Genomic DNA, 13314 nt, shown 5'->3' with positions numbered 1-13314 from the left:
TTATTCAGTCTTATGAATTATCCATGGTTTTAACCAAGTGTGGGCTGTCATGTCAATCAATCAATGCATAAAAATGTGTGATAGATTATCTGAGTTGTACTTGTTAAGGGTAATGACAGTTTCCCCTTCTGTCTTGCCCAGTTTGCACACAGCTCCTCGTCTCTAGGCCAGATGAAGAGAACATTAGCTCCTACCTGCAGCTCATCGATAAGTGCCTGATCCATGAGGTAACCTTAACGCTTCTACTCTCCCTCTGTCGGATACTCACAGATCCTCAATGAATGCATTACAGCTGATATAACAAGAGAGGCCATCTTACAATTGCCAGGGGTCAAGTCCATTGTCTGACTGTGTCTGATGTGCAAGGTGTATAGGAATTAATTTTTCATGCCTTGCGTATATTTTTATGGTAATTTGGTCCAGTGCATTGAAATGAAATGCTCTAGTTCTCGGGCGATTGTGATCTCTGCTGGTTACTTCCTGTGATAGACTTCTTGTGAAAGGGAACGAGGGCTTGGACTTTTAACTGGGGGGTGAAATGTGGGATTTGGCATGGACAGGAAGGGCTTTATTTTCAACAAGGACCTTGTAAAAAGTGAAGAGAATGGAAATCCTGAGTCATGCTCTGCCCCCCCCCCCCCCCACCCCCCAACACTGCCCCTCTCCCTTCCACCAGGCTTTCACAGAGACACAGAAGAAGCGGCTGTTGTCATGGAAACAGCAGGTGCAGAAGCTGTTCCGTTCGTTTCCGAGGAAAACCCTCTTCGACATGGCGGGATACAGGCCGCAGAGAAGGTGACCCAGGCCTGACCCCTGACCCCTGACCTCTCACGCTTACGCATGATTCAGTCACTTTGCCTTCGTCATGAATAAGGGCTTCCCGTAAAAACAGCGGGCTCACCTTATTCTCCTTTGGCAACAACCGCTGGTGACCGCGGCCAAGCGCAATTAGTCTGACTGCTTTACTGTGTCGGAAGCGATTGTCCACACTCACTGTTTTGGAACAGAGCAGTTCCGTCCCGTTAAAAAAATGCCTTCCCCTAGCCTGAGACAAACGCGATGTCAAGCCACAAGTGTCCGCTAAGCGGCTAGCCTCTTTCCGGCTGTCACTGTGCGGGTCCTGCAAACTCATACTCTGGCCTTTGTTGCCATGACGTCATTTTGACGGTGTCTGACAGAACGATCCCTGCTGTGTGTCGTGCCCCGCCCCTCCCCCCCCCCCCCTTCCCCCCCCCACAGCAGCCGTGGTTTCAGCCAGTCCAACTCCCTCCCCACCTCCAGCTGCGTGGGCAGCTCGGTGTCGGCCCGGCGGAACCTGCGGCACTTCCAGATGCCGTCGCGGAGCCTGCCCGGCGTGAGGCACAACCTGCTGGGCACCACGGGCCTCCTGGGACCAACGCCGCGTAGCGCCAGCAGCACGCCCACGGGCCTGAAGCAGGGCCGGCAGGTGGGGCTCCCCCCCTGGGCGGGCTGGGGGAGGGGGGCGGGCTGTGGTTATCATTTATTAAAACCTTTTTTATTTATATAGTGAAATGTTCTGCGGTTTTTCCAGTGAACCCGAAACTCAGAAACGTGTCCATTCGAGCTTTAAAAATTTTTTTTAAAAGAATGGGATTACTGCTTAGCGCACGGCAGAGAGGGTGAACCTGTAGGCAACATTCCACAGTCCCTACATCAGCGCTCGGCAGAACCGCCGCGGGTCCGGCGCTGGCCCGGCGTGATAACCTGGCATACCCGCTCGTCTGGTCAGACGTTCCTCTGGACGTCCTTACAATGGGAGGAAATTCCGACAGCTTCCTTGACACTACTGAAAAATTTGGAATAAGGGGGGAAGGTGGGGAATAAAAAAAAAAAAAGAGAGAGAGAGAGAGAGTGAGTCACACGGGGAGAAGCGGAGCTGAAGAGTGGGGAGGGAGGGAGGGAGGAGGGGCGAGAGGGAGTGGGAGGGGATAGAGGGAGGGAAAGGAACAGGAGAGAGTGAGGGAGCGAGTCAGAGAGAGTGAGAACAGAGCACAGGCATTTCCTGTTTTTCCCTGGCTCTCTGCACGGGAGGGCCCGGGAAGGGGGGAGCGCCAGACGAATGGAGGGGGAGAGGGAGAGAGAGAGAGAGAGGGGGAGAGAGAGAGGCCTGTGTGTACAGTAGGCAGGTTACAACGCATAAATGATGTGGTTCGTGAGTCTGTAGTTTAGTTTGTTCAGGGATCCCCCTTTTATAGCTTCTTAAATCTTTATTTCAAGCTGTAGGACTTTACAGATGACAGTATCCCTGTAGAGCAAGGTTTATGTAGAATGTTTTATTTCATTTTATTTTCATTGCATATATATATATATATATATATATATATATATATATATATATATATATATATATATATATATATATATTTCAACAGAAAGATGAAGGGCTATCACCATGGATATGGCACAGGAACTCTGGCCAAACATGCTGATGTGAAAGTGTGAATGTGAAACTACATTCATAAACCATCTCAGAGCTGATCTAGAATCAGGTTCCCCTTGTCCAGGTTCAGACCATGTACACGGTGACACTAAAACCCAAAACTGATCCTGGATCAGCAGTCTTGCCCGGTGACAGTGTGAAGACAGGCCCAGGGTTGTGCTTAGAACCTTGTAGCTCCTACAGTGGAAACTACAGGAGCTCAAAGACTCAAATGAAAAGGTTCCCTGAGGTTTGCCTTGTTTGTGGGGGGTTATGATTTCATCCCTCTCTTCCTTGGAATACTGAATCCTTGTGCGTGAGCCTAATTTCATTACCCCGAGCGAGAACAGCGCAGCCTTTGAGACTCCTCCGTGCCGTCTGAGGCTGTCCTTTGTTGCCGTGGTGACACTGGGTCTGTGTCCGCCCCGCAGGGCCTGTGGTTTGCCAACCCCGGGGGCAGCAACAGCATGCCCAGCCGAACACACAGCTCGGTGCAGAGGACCCGCTCGCTGCCCGTCCACACCACGCCCCACACCATGGTCATGTTCCAGCAGTCAGGTAAGGGGGCCCTGAGCCTGTGCCGTACGGCGTACTGAAACAAAATGGCCCCCCGGGCGTCACTGCCACTGTGTGTAACACTGCTCCGTGAACCATGTGAGACGTGCCCCCGTGGTTCTGGGTCGGCGTTGGTTAATCTGAGTTTAGTTTCACATACCCTCGCTGCTCTGGGAATGTTGCTAGCCTGGTCTGAGAATGCTGCTCTCATAACTCAGATGTGAGGCTGATGCCCTTGTGTTCTCTTACACCGTGAAGCTCAGTTCAGACCGAAGATTCGCGACAGGATGAGACCGTTTTTGCGTGTCGCAGAGAATGAGCAGCAGCGGTGTGAGCTTGCTGTCTCAGAATGTGTGATGACGGCACTTACCGTTGCCGGCGAATCGACGTGTCTAATCACTGGTGGCGAGTCATAGAACGTCGGAAAGAGTTACCAGTTACTGCTCGTCGTGTCGCATGTCTCTGGTCTGAGCTGTGCTTAAGTCGCCCTGTACAAGAGCACTGCTGAATGAGCATAATGTGTTACTGTGTAAAGACAGCTAGTGAACCTGCAACCCCCACTTACTGCTTCTCCCTGTGAGTAGGACCTGATCATGTCTGTCACTTCTGACAACCCAATGTTGATATGAGTGTGCCAGCGGGCGATTCGTGACTGGGGCCGCCTTCTTCTCGTGAGCACAAAAGCTCACCCCCCCCCCCCCCACACCATCCCAAAAAAAAAAAACTGGAGGAGGAAGGGAATCCAACAGTGTGAGAAAAAGAGTGTGAGACCAGGAGTGAAAGAGAGATAGAGAGAGGAAGAGGGAGAGAGAGTGAAGGAGGAAGGAGTTGGGGACGGCAGCCACAATGAGTGTCTTTGTTGCCAGGCGCTGGGGCGTCCTGGCACTCTTTCTCTTTCCCCCCTCCCTCCATCCCTCCATCCCTCCCTCCCCCTGTCTTTCAGAGGACAGCTCTGCAGAGTCATGGCCGTGGCATATGTAGTTGGAGGTTGCTGGAGCTGGACTCTGGCCAGCAAAACTGGAAAGCCCACCCCAAATCACCCCCCCCTTCCTCTGACGCTGGTCAGATTAATGGATTGATTAAGGCAGAGGCATCACTAGTGGGGTGGTGGCTGGGGGGTGGTGGGGGCAGGATTTTATGCCTAAAAATAGCGGGTTGACTGTGCCGTCCAGCCAGCAAGTGCCTAACTCAGCTCTTCCTTCCCACAAGAGCTTTTCAAAGCCCAGGCTGTGTTGACTCAGCTAAAGACAAGACCGCTCAAAGCTGCAACAGTAAGAGAGAGAGAGAGAGAAGGGGAGAGAGAGAGGGGGGGGGAGAGAGAGAGAGAGAGAGAGAGAGAAGGAGAAAGAGAGAGAGGCAAGAGCAATCAAACAGGAGAGTGGGAGAGAGAGAGAGAGTGAGCGGGTTGTCCCTCAAGTGGCCTGTAGTGGTAACTGGGGTTGAGTGCGGTGCATCTCGAGTGTTTGAGGAGTTGCAGGGGGAATGTCATTGAAATCATTCAGCAGCTGTACACTTTAATCAGATTAGTTTTAGGACCAAACGCATGAATGAAGGCCATTGTTGGAAGTAAATGTGTTGGAATTTCAAGCTGATATTCATCCATTAATATCAGAGAGCAGAGATGAAATGGTCAAAAACGACTTTGAGGTCATTGAAATGACTTTTTCAAACCGTACAATTGCGCAAGAATTATCATGTGAACTGCAGAATTTTACATCCTGCTTTTGAAAATAGCTTGTTGATATTTTCTTCTCCAGAGCATGGTATGTGCTATATCTTAATTATCTGTACTGATATTTCTGTGACATAAAGCACTGCTGATGTTATCACAATGCGTTTGTTTGTAAATCTGCAGATATACAGGTGGCCGTGACTGAACCAGACATCAACAATCGTCTTGAGTCTCTGTGTCTGAGCATGACTGAGCACGCTTTGGGAGGTGAGAGCCCTCTTCAGTTTGAGAAAAAAACAACAGCTGCAGTAACCTGTTTCACCTTTAGAGGGCGACATACAATGAAACCGTGGGGGAGTCTCGACTGAATGTGCTGTCGATTTTTTTTTTTTTTTTGCCTGAACATTCCATTTTGGGACATGTATGACGTCCGAGAAGAGAGTGACCGCTCATCCGAATGTTTCAGAGCGCGTTCCCCTCCCACAGAACACAAGAGGGCCGCTCTAAAGGGCAGACACAGCAGACTTTTCGCTCAGTTTTTTCGGAAAGTAAACCCTCCTCGTTCCAAAGCGGTCGTGAATGCGCATTGAAATCGGCGTGTTATAAAAAGGAAGGATAAAACCGGTAAGCCTTCCCATGTGAAGTTAGGGGTTTTTCTTTTGAATAAAGAGGGGTTTCTCTCCCCCTCCGCCGGTGGAACGGGGAGACAGTGCCTCTCAGTTTTCGGAGTGGGCCGCGGGACAAGCGCAGCTTTGTGTGAGCGGGACGGAGGGCGGGCGTGGAGGGGCAGGGTTGCGGGCCGGCAGGACCTGCGGTGTGCTCAGGAATGCCAGACCAGACAGACGCCTGCGTCCTGCCCCTGGCTGCGTGCAACAGACGGGGCAGTGTTCCTGTGCCATGAGTTACCCCCAGCCCCGTCCTGCCCCGCCCCGCCCCGCCCTGCTCCACCCCACCCTACTGCTCACACATCCAATGCCCCCTGCCCCCCTCCATACACACACACACCCACACAAACATCATCCCCAGCTCCCCGGGTTCTCTCTTCATACAGGAAACTGACCCTGCTACTATTGGCATTTCTATCACAGGCTTTTTTGAGTAATTCCATTTTCCCCTCTGGGCACTGCTGGTGTTGCTAGGGGGTGAAACAGGGTCTCAGAATGTCGATCTTGGTTCTCATTCAGGTTCCAGGAACACTAGAGCATTCTTGCATTGGTTGGATCGTATTCGCAGGTGCTGTTCTACTTTAATGAGAATGATTGTTTCCTGTTTTGAGAGCCCTGATTTTGGGCTATCACTATCACCATTAACTCATGTGCTGGGGTGGATGGATGGATGGCTTTCACTGATTAATTAAGTACTTTTTAACCGCTGGTGAAAACTGCTTTTCTCAGCAGTGTTGTACTCTGCCATAGCGGTTGCCTTTATGGTGCCCCTTTGCTGCATTAGAATTTATTTATTTATTTATTCCTTGCTTCTTTTCCCATTGGTCCAGACGGGGTTGACCGGACATCGACCATCTGAGCCTGGAGTGAGGAGACCTGGGGAGAGAAGGCTGGCCAGGAGACCAGGGGAAAGGTCGCCCCGAGGTCACCAGGGTCTTCCTGCCTGCCCCTCTGTTCCCAAGCAGCCAATAGGAGGAGAGGGGCGGAGGGAGTGCCCCCCCCCCCCCCCCCCAAAAAAAAGCTTGTTGCCATTTCACAAAAAGGCTCCACATAGGCATGTGTCATCAGTATGAAACACGCGCCCGCTATTTTTAGTGAACTAAACAAAAACACTAAAAAGACATGTTTACAAGTATCAGGGGGTTTAGAAAAAAATGGAGAAGGGGAAAAAAAAACCTACACAATACAAGGGAGAGACGATAAAGGTCCTCCCTGTAAACGGGACTGTGTTGGAGGAAAGAGAAACCAAAGAGAAAGGCTCCCCCAAAGAGCTTTCACAGGGTCTCCGTGGCTGCGACCCTGAGCAGAGCGGCTAACTCCCAAGAGCGGTCGGCCGTTCTCTGGCCAGAAAGGAGGGGTGGGCATTAGGGCTGCGATGAACCCCCCCCCCCCCCCCAAATCACAAAACGGCGCTCCCTGATTGGGCTCGCCCTCAACCACGCCCATCAACGTCAAAATGGAGCCACCCTCTTGTCCAAAAAAACAGACAAACACACAAACAATCAAAAAAAAAAAAAACAAACAAACAGACAAATTCCACAAAAGCGCTTAGTTTGTTTGCTTTGTCGATTGTTCATTTGCTTTTTTAGGAAGGACAGTTTGGGAGAAGCTTTGCTTTGTACAGACGATTGGGAAGAAACCAGTCATCCATGTATGTATTGTTTACATAAAATGCTACTATTGAGGGTACCGAAACATAAATTTCAGGTATGAATGTTATAATTTTTCTAAGCAATGGCATAGTATGTGCTCATAGCTTTTTTTTTTTCCTTACATTAGTTATCGCCACAGTTTACATGTATGTTTTGCCTACCAGTAGAGAAGCTGAGAGGAAAGTTTCATGTTGCAGGGATTGATGGGAAGTGAGTCAAAGAGGGTTATGAGGACGATGAAGAGTAAGAGGAGCGGAAAAGGGAAGTTAAAAGAGTACGGAGCCTGTGAGGAGGATGTGAAAGGAAAGGAAACTGAGGTTTATATTTTTATCCAGAACGGCCACTTTGATCTGTAGTCATAAGCACATTTCACTTCCGGAATCAGAATGGCGGGAGGCTAGTCGTTTCAGGACAGGTTCTTTGAGCTTAGAAGCAGGTATACGCCTTAAAAATAGTTCTGAAATGCTTGTTTTTTTGTCCTGTAGGTGCTTTGGTTCTGTATATCCGCTGTGTGCTTGCTGGGGAGAGCCGTACCTCGACCGTCTCTGTGATTGCCGTTCCTATTCGCTGCGATCTTTAATGATACGTAGTGTGCGATGTGTAAGGCTACGCAATCCTTCGATGGTATGGAGTCGTGGTGGACCTGTGCTTGTCATTAGCAGTGAGGCTTGGAGTTTTTAGCGCAGAGGATATGCAAGGGTGTGCAGTTGGTATCTGTGTCTAGAGAGATTTTAAGTTGGTAAGCGTTCCGTTGAGTAGAGCAGTTGTAGATGGATATGAGGCAAGTTACTGTAAAAAAAATCTTTGCTGATTACATTGGGGCAGATAAACTGATTAATATTCTCATATGTGAGGAATACAGATGGGAGAAGTGCTATGTAGGCTGATTGATATGATGCTGAGATGCTAAGAATGTTTTTTTTTCTTCTTCTTCTTTTATTTGGGTTCCAGCATCAGTGAAGTCAGATTATTACAGCTCCATGAAACTATGTGAATAATTTCACTGTAAATGTTAACATTGGGTTTTAGTTCCACCTGGTGGCCAAATACAGTATAGTGCGGTTGCACATTTTTAAAATGAATTATTTTAATGCTTTTAGAAATAAAGCTTGACTTATGTTCTTTTAATTGCCAGTTTTGTCTTAATTCAAAGCATTAGTCAATTTTATTGAATTAGAAATAGCCTTATATTATTAAAGGTTTTTATTTTACGATAAGCTCTTCAGTTTTGTATATGTTGTCACTTTTAACAGGAGCTGCATTACTTTCACACTTAAGAATTATGGATTTCTGTTTGCTATCTGGAAAGGGTTTATACTTATAAGTTAAACATTTTAGCTGGTGTTTCTTATACATGAATTCAATGTTCTATTTTAGACGTTGAAATTTTGTGTTTAAAGTTTGTGCTTAAAGTCACCATGTATTTTTTTCATGCACTTGATGCACTGATATTTTAGTGAAAATATCAAAATCAATGGCAACGTTGACATTGTCTGGAAGTTATAAAGGTGGGACTGGGAGCGAAGCTGTCTTCGGGCCTCAGGCCTGTGTCTGGTACCGCAGTCTCGGTAGTATGATAGCCTGCGCAAGTTCGCGGTTTTCGCTTGCATAAACCATCCCTGTTCACACTTCACCTCCTACCCTGCACACGCTTTTTGCGTTTTACCGTCTTTTTAAAGGAGGGTGCTTCTTCAGTGAGCATTCACTTCAGCCAAATCTGTCCAAAGACCTGCGTCCAAAGGAAATCGACAGAGTCGATGTATGTTCTTGACGTGCCGGTCGTGCAGAGGGGTACTCCCCATCTTTAGCAACAGAAAATCGAAATTAAAATAATAGTACCGGAGTGTGAGGGATCAGGAGGGGCTGTGGTCTTGTCACATGATGCAGTCATGTGACGTGCAGTTGTGTTGGCATACGACAGATCTTCCATGGAAAAGCCCCGCCCCCACGCGCTGCTCGTACCATGTTACACCTTGCAATGGAAAACGTTAACTAACGCTGTCTGAGTTGAGAGGTGTAACGCTAGTTTTGGCTGTGTGTGAATGAGAGATGAACAGATTGTGAAAAGGCAGTTTTCTTCCTCTTTGAATAGGTTGGAACTTAAAGGTTTCATTAGAGTTGTCAGAGATAGAAAGATATTTTGTAACCACCCCTCCTTCCCTTCCCCCCAACAAGCTAGTGCCTCATGCGACTTGGTGACAAAAAATTGTGTAACTCATGTTAACTTGGTCAGCAACAAAAGTGGTATAGCTAGTAAACATTAAGTGGCATTAAATGGGTTTTTGTTTTTTGTTTTTACGCTGTTGCTTCCTAAATAGATTTTAATTTGAATTAAAGCCACTTAATGTCACTGCCATATGAATAAATACTATTTGCAGATTCAGAGCATTATTTATTCTTTTTTATATTACTGTTGCAGAGGTGATTATTGTATTCATCATTTAGATGTATTATTTAAGATACTGTATGTATTAACTTGCTATGGCTGGTGACCATAAGTACATCTCAAATATTAACATAGTTATTTTTTGTTTGTTTGTTTATTTTGAACTATAATCGCCTATTTTCTTTGGTAGTAAAAGACATATCAGTTTTTCTAGGGGTATTTTTTGTGCTTTCTGTTGATTTTATTGATACTTATATCCCAGAAACCCAGAGCCCAGAATGCCTATAATAGTGAGAGCAGGAGATGATTTCCTAAGGAGTCTGTCTGAGACACAGGTAGGGATCGGAGAGCGTGCTGATGATGCGGCTTTAAGAAAGCAGCGGCACTCTCCACAACTCAGTTTAGTGCTGCGTGGTCAGCTAAATGTTGAATGAACACGTACCGGCAAAGCCTTTCCGTCTTCCCAAAGCAGCGTCTACATCGCGAACAACCGAAAACTACTTTTTAATCGAAGTTTTTTATGATCCCGTCACCTGGAACTGCGCGAGTGCGCGTGCCAAAGCCACGGGAAATGACTAAGGAAGAGAAGACGGGGCGCGACAGGGGCAGCTCAGACCAGGACAGCGGTGGCTGTCGGAGACGGTTCGGGCGCTGGCTCCGGCGGCAGGACAGTGTGCAGGAACAGGACTGAAGAAGCAGCTGCTTACCGGGACTGTTTGTAAACTATAAAGAAGCGAGAGGCCGGCGCGCGCACGTGAACCGTCCGCGGGAATCTGGGGCCTCCCCTGGAGCTGCACTCTCTCTATGGGACTCTGATAGCGCATTCAGCTCGAGGGCTTCCGGATATGAGTGTAACTGTAAACCTGCAGTATTAACAGCATAATGCTACCTTGATATTCCAAATTCATCTTTTTTGTGTAAATGAAGATTATATAATTTGTTTTTTTTGTTGTTTTTTTTCTAAAGCTTTTATTCTTTTACTCTGTATGGTTTGTAGGCTCTGCACAACTGTTTGCGTCATTATACAGTGACACTTCTGCAAACATAGCATTCATACTGTAATGATATATTACCGCTTTACTGTGCGCCTTTTTTTTTGTTTTGTTTAGTTTTTTTTTTTTTTTGGTTAATCTCAAGAGCCGGTGTCCTGTATTGACTGCAGGCTTACATATATATTTGAGACAAAATGGTGTATGTTTGGAAAAAAAAATGTAAAAGACAAAAAATGGCAAAAAAATTTAAAAGTTAAAAAAGGTAATTTATATTTTAGAAATGCATGCTAAAGGCTGGAAAGTCATATCTAGAATAACAAATGGCAGTGCCTTTTTTTGTACCCAGACATTTACCCATTCTGTAAATGATTTTGTATGGACTTTGAAAATAATGCAAAACTGGTGATTACAGTGGTGTTAGGCGGTGGCAGTAGCGGAATCATGCATAATGCATATAAGGCATTTGATGACATTTACAAAACTGTTACAGGCAAAGAAAAGTTGAACACTTTCTGTTGCTGGCAGTGTGCTGCCAGCTTTTGTCGTTATCGTATTCTGTAGGTACTCATTGCTGATGATGTCATGAACATATCTGTCTATACAACAAACAGATGTACATATGTGTGTGAATGCTTGTGTGTGTGTCTTTGTAACTTTGTACATACGTCTTCTCAAAAGAGTGTCCCAGTATGCTGCGTCGTTGTGCGGACTTGTTTCCAGGCCTGCTACACGTTTTAGTCGAGGGAGAGAAAAGTCAGTGACTCGGTTCAATTCTCGATTGCTATTTTCAAACTGTTTGTCCATCATACCCATCATCAGACTGTGTGTAGGTTTTTTATATTCAGCTTTAAGTACCCATTTGTATCAGACCAGAAAATTCCAGGAATTCCGCTCCATCAATGTTCCATCCAATTTCATGCGTAAGTAGAACTTGCACAGTTGTTGCAATGCCAGTGGAAAGCACCCTGGCATTAGCTCAAGCCCAAATTTTCCTATGGGATTTCTGCTTTTGCATTTGTGTATTTGGAATACTCTTGGGAGAGAGAGAATGCTGTATGTGTTTTGAATGACAGCACAATGTGTGTGTGTGTGTGTGTGATTGATGTGTGAATGAATGTTTTTGTGGGGTCTGTGTTGAGCGCTTGACGTCTATGTGACAACCACAGACAAAAAAGTATTAAAGAATAACATTTAAACAGGCTCTAATGTGTGTTCATTAGGACTGCGATCAATGCATCTCGGTCTCCCGCTAGCCTCCATCATTGTCTCATATTAAACCAGTCGATAGTTGTAGCCGTAGTTGCAAATTGCATTTAAAAACACCTGTTTCAAAAACACCTGCACGTCAAGTCTCAAAACCTATTTCTGCTCATGCACGCTGTAATTACTAGCTTGTTTGTGTGCTCCATATAATTTAAAACAGCACTTCCAGATAGGCAGCTACATTATAAAAGCCTGGATTCCTGTTTTCTCTTTTCATATTTGAAGGAAGTTATAACTACTTTGTCACCTGATATCTGAAAATATCCTCTTATCCTGGCTGTCACTAGTGTATGTGTGTAGACCTTCCTTTCAACAGAAAATTCAGTTGCTCAAGTGTAGTGACCTGTTAATCGTAATTATGAATCAACCATTTACAGTATGCATCCCTAAGGTCTAAGGCTTATTTACGCTTACGCTTTACGCTTTACAAAGGATTACTAATTAATCATGTCAGCATTTCTAAACAAATGTGATGTGCCCAGTGGCTGTTTAAAAATGTACTATATTTGTGTGGAAAGCAGATATTTGTTGTCACGGAAACTGCCACTTGATGGAGGGAAGTGTAGTCAGTGCAAATCCGCATTGGGCCAAATTTGCATTTAGCTGAAGCCAGTTGAACTTGAATCCATTGATATATTTTTAAATGATGTACTCCAAGTTGTAACCTGATTGTAAAGCAGCACACAGATGAGATTCTCAGGAATGAGAGTTTTGGGCAGGCCTGTTTCAGAGGGACCTCCAGCCCACAAACAACAGGGGGCCAGGAACCAGGGGGCTTCTCCTGCTAAGACTCTGGGGTTCAGTGTGTAAGATATAAGATAACATAATGACAAGAACAGGCCATTCAGCCCAACAATTCTCGCCATTTTCTTGACTAGTCCTACAGTCACACTGAATCTCTATCATGCCAGTACTAACTGTGCTCATACCCTATAGGGAATACATTTTTTCACAAACGTATGCGCAAAACACATTGTCCTTACATACTTACAAGTGTTACTTTGTGTCCAGAAGAAAATAAAGGTGATAGGGCACATTAAATGTATCAAATTGGAGGACAATTGAACTTCTGAATTCCTGATTAGAATAAATCTTCCGCCAGTCTTGTTTTTCTGACAGATACATTTTTCTGATTGAAAAAATTGAAAAATATGGCAGTTTAGCTGAAAAATCTTAACATGTTTTGGTAGATTATCAGCTATATATTACACCTGATAGGGGCGCTGTGGAGCCTGTCACTGTGGGGATTCAGTCAGGGTGAAGTGCTTCCTACAGCTCTGATATTCACTCGAAGAGCACATTAAAAAAAGTTATTGGCTATTGATGCACCAAAAATATGTTTTCAGCCACAGGTTGTTGCTGAAGCTTTTACATTATACATCAATAAAGACAACATATTCCACATGAATTACACACATAAAGATTTTATTTTAGTTTTTTTTTCTCCTTAAAATAATAATACTCTAATAATATATACCATAAAGTAAATTTGTGGGAATAACAGAACCCCTTGCTGTTTTTGGACAGTGGGGGGGGGGGGGGGGGGGGGGGGGGGGGGTGGGGGGCAGAGGGCTTTCTTTTTCGCCCCTTTACAAAAGGCCACATAACAGAAGACCTCTCAGGCTACCAAAGTCCTCTCTTCCCTTCCTTGACATAAATTAGAACAGAAGTTACTCTGTCTGTGATAGT

At 45.7% G+C, this 13314-nt stretch overlaps 1 protein-coding gene across 6 annotated transcripts in view; it reads left to right on the top strand.

Annotated features, from left to right (window-relative positions):
• Positions 1-11562, top strand: part of samd4a (sterile alpha motif domain containing 4A) — a 38716-nt gene extending 27154 nt beyond the window's left edge. For 4 of the 6 annotated variants that reach the window (XM_035434401.1, XM_035434437.1, XM_035434420.1 and 1 more), the window contains 6 exons: positions 142-227; positions 677-795; positions 1240-1447; positions 2872-2998; positions 4851-4934; positions 6163-11562. In XM_035434401.1, coding sequence (XP_035290292.1) covers positions 142-227; positions 677-795; positions 1240-1447; positions 2872-2998; positions 4851-4934; positions 6163-6191 — 653 coding nt within the window. In that variant the 3' untranslated portion in view covers positions 6192-11562. The remainder of the gene's footprint in view (positions 1-141; positions 228-676; positions 796-1239; positions 1448-2871; positions 2999-4850; positions 4935-6162) is intronic. The other 2 variants (XM_035434429.1, XM_035434445.1) reach the window with 1 other exon arrangement.
• The last annotated feature ends 1752 nt before the right edge of the window (positions 11563-13314 follow it).

This window comes from Anguilla anguilla, chromosome 1, assembly GCF_013347855.1.
Source record: "Anguilla anguilla isolate fAngAng1 chromosome 1, fAngAng1.pri, whole genome shotgun sequence".
Classification (NCBI taxonomy): Eukaryota; Metazoa; Chordata; class Actinopteri; order Anguilliformes; family Anguillidae; genus Anguilla; species Anguilla anguilla.
This window is presented reverse-complemented; position numbering and strand designations above follow the sequence as displayed.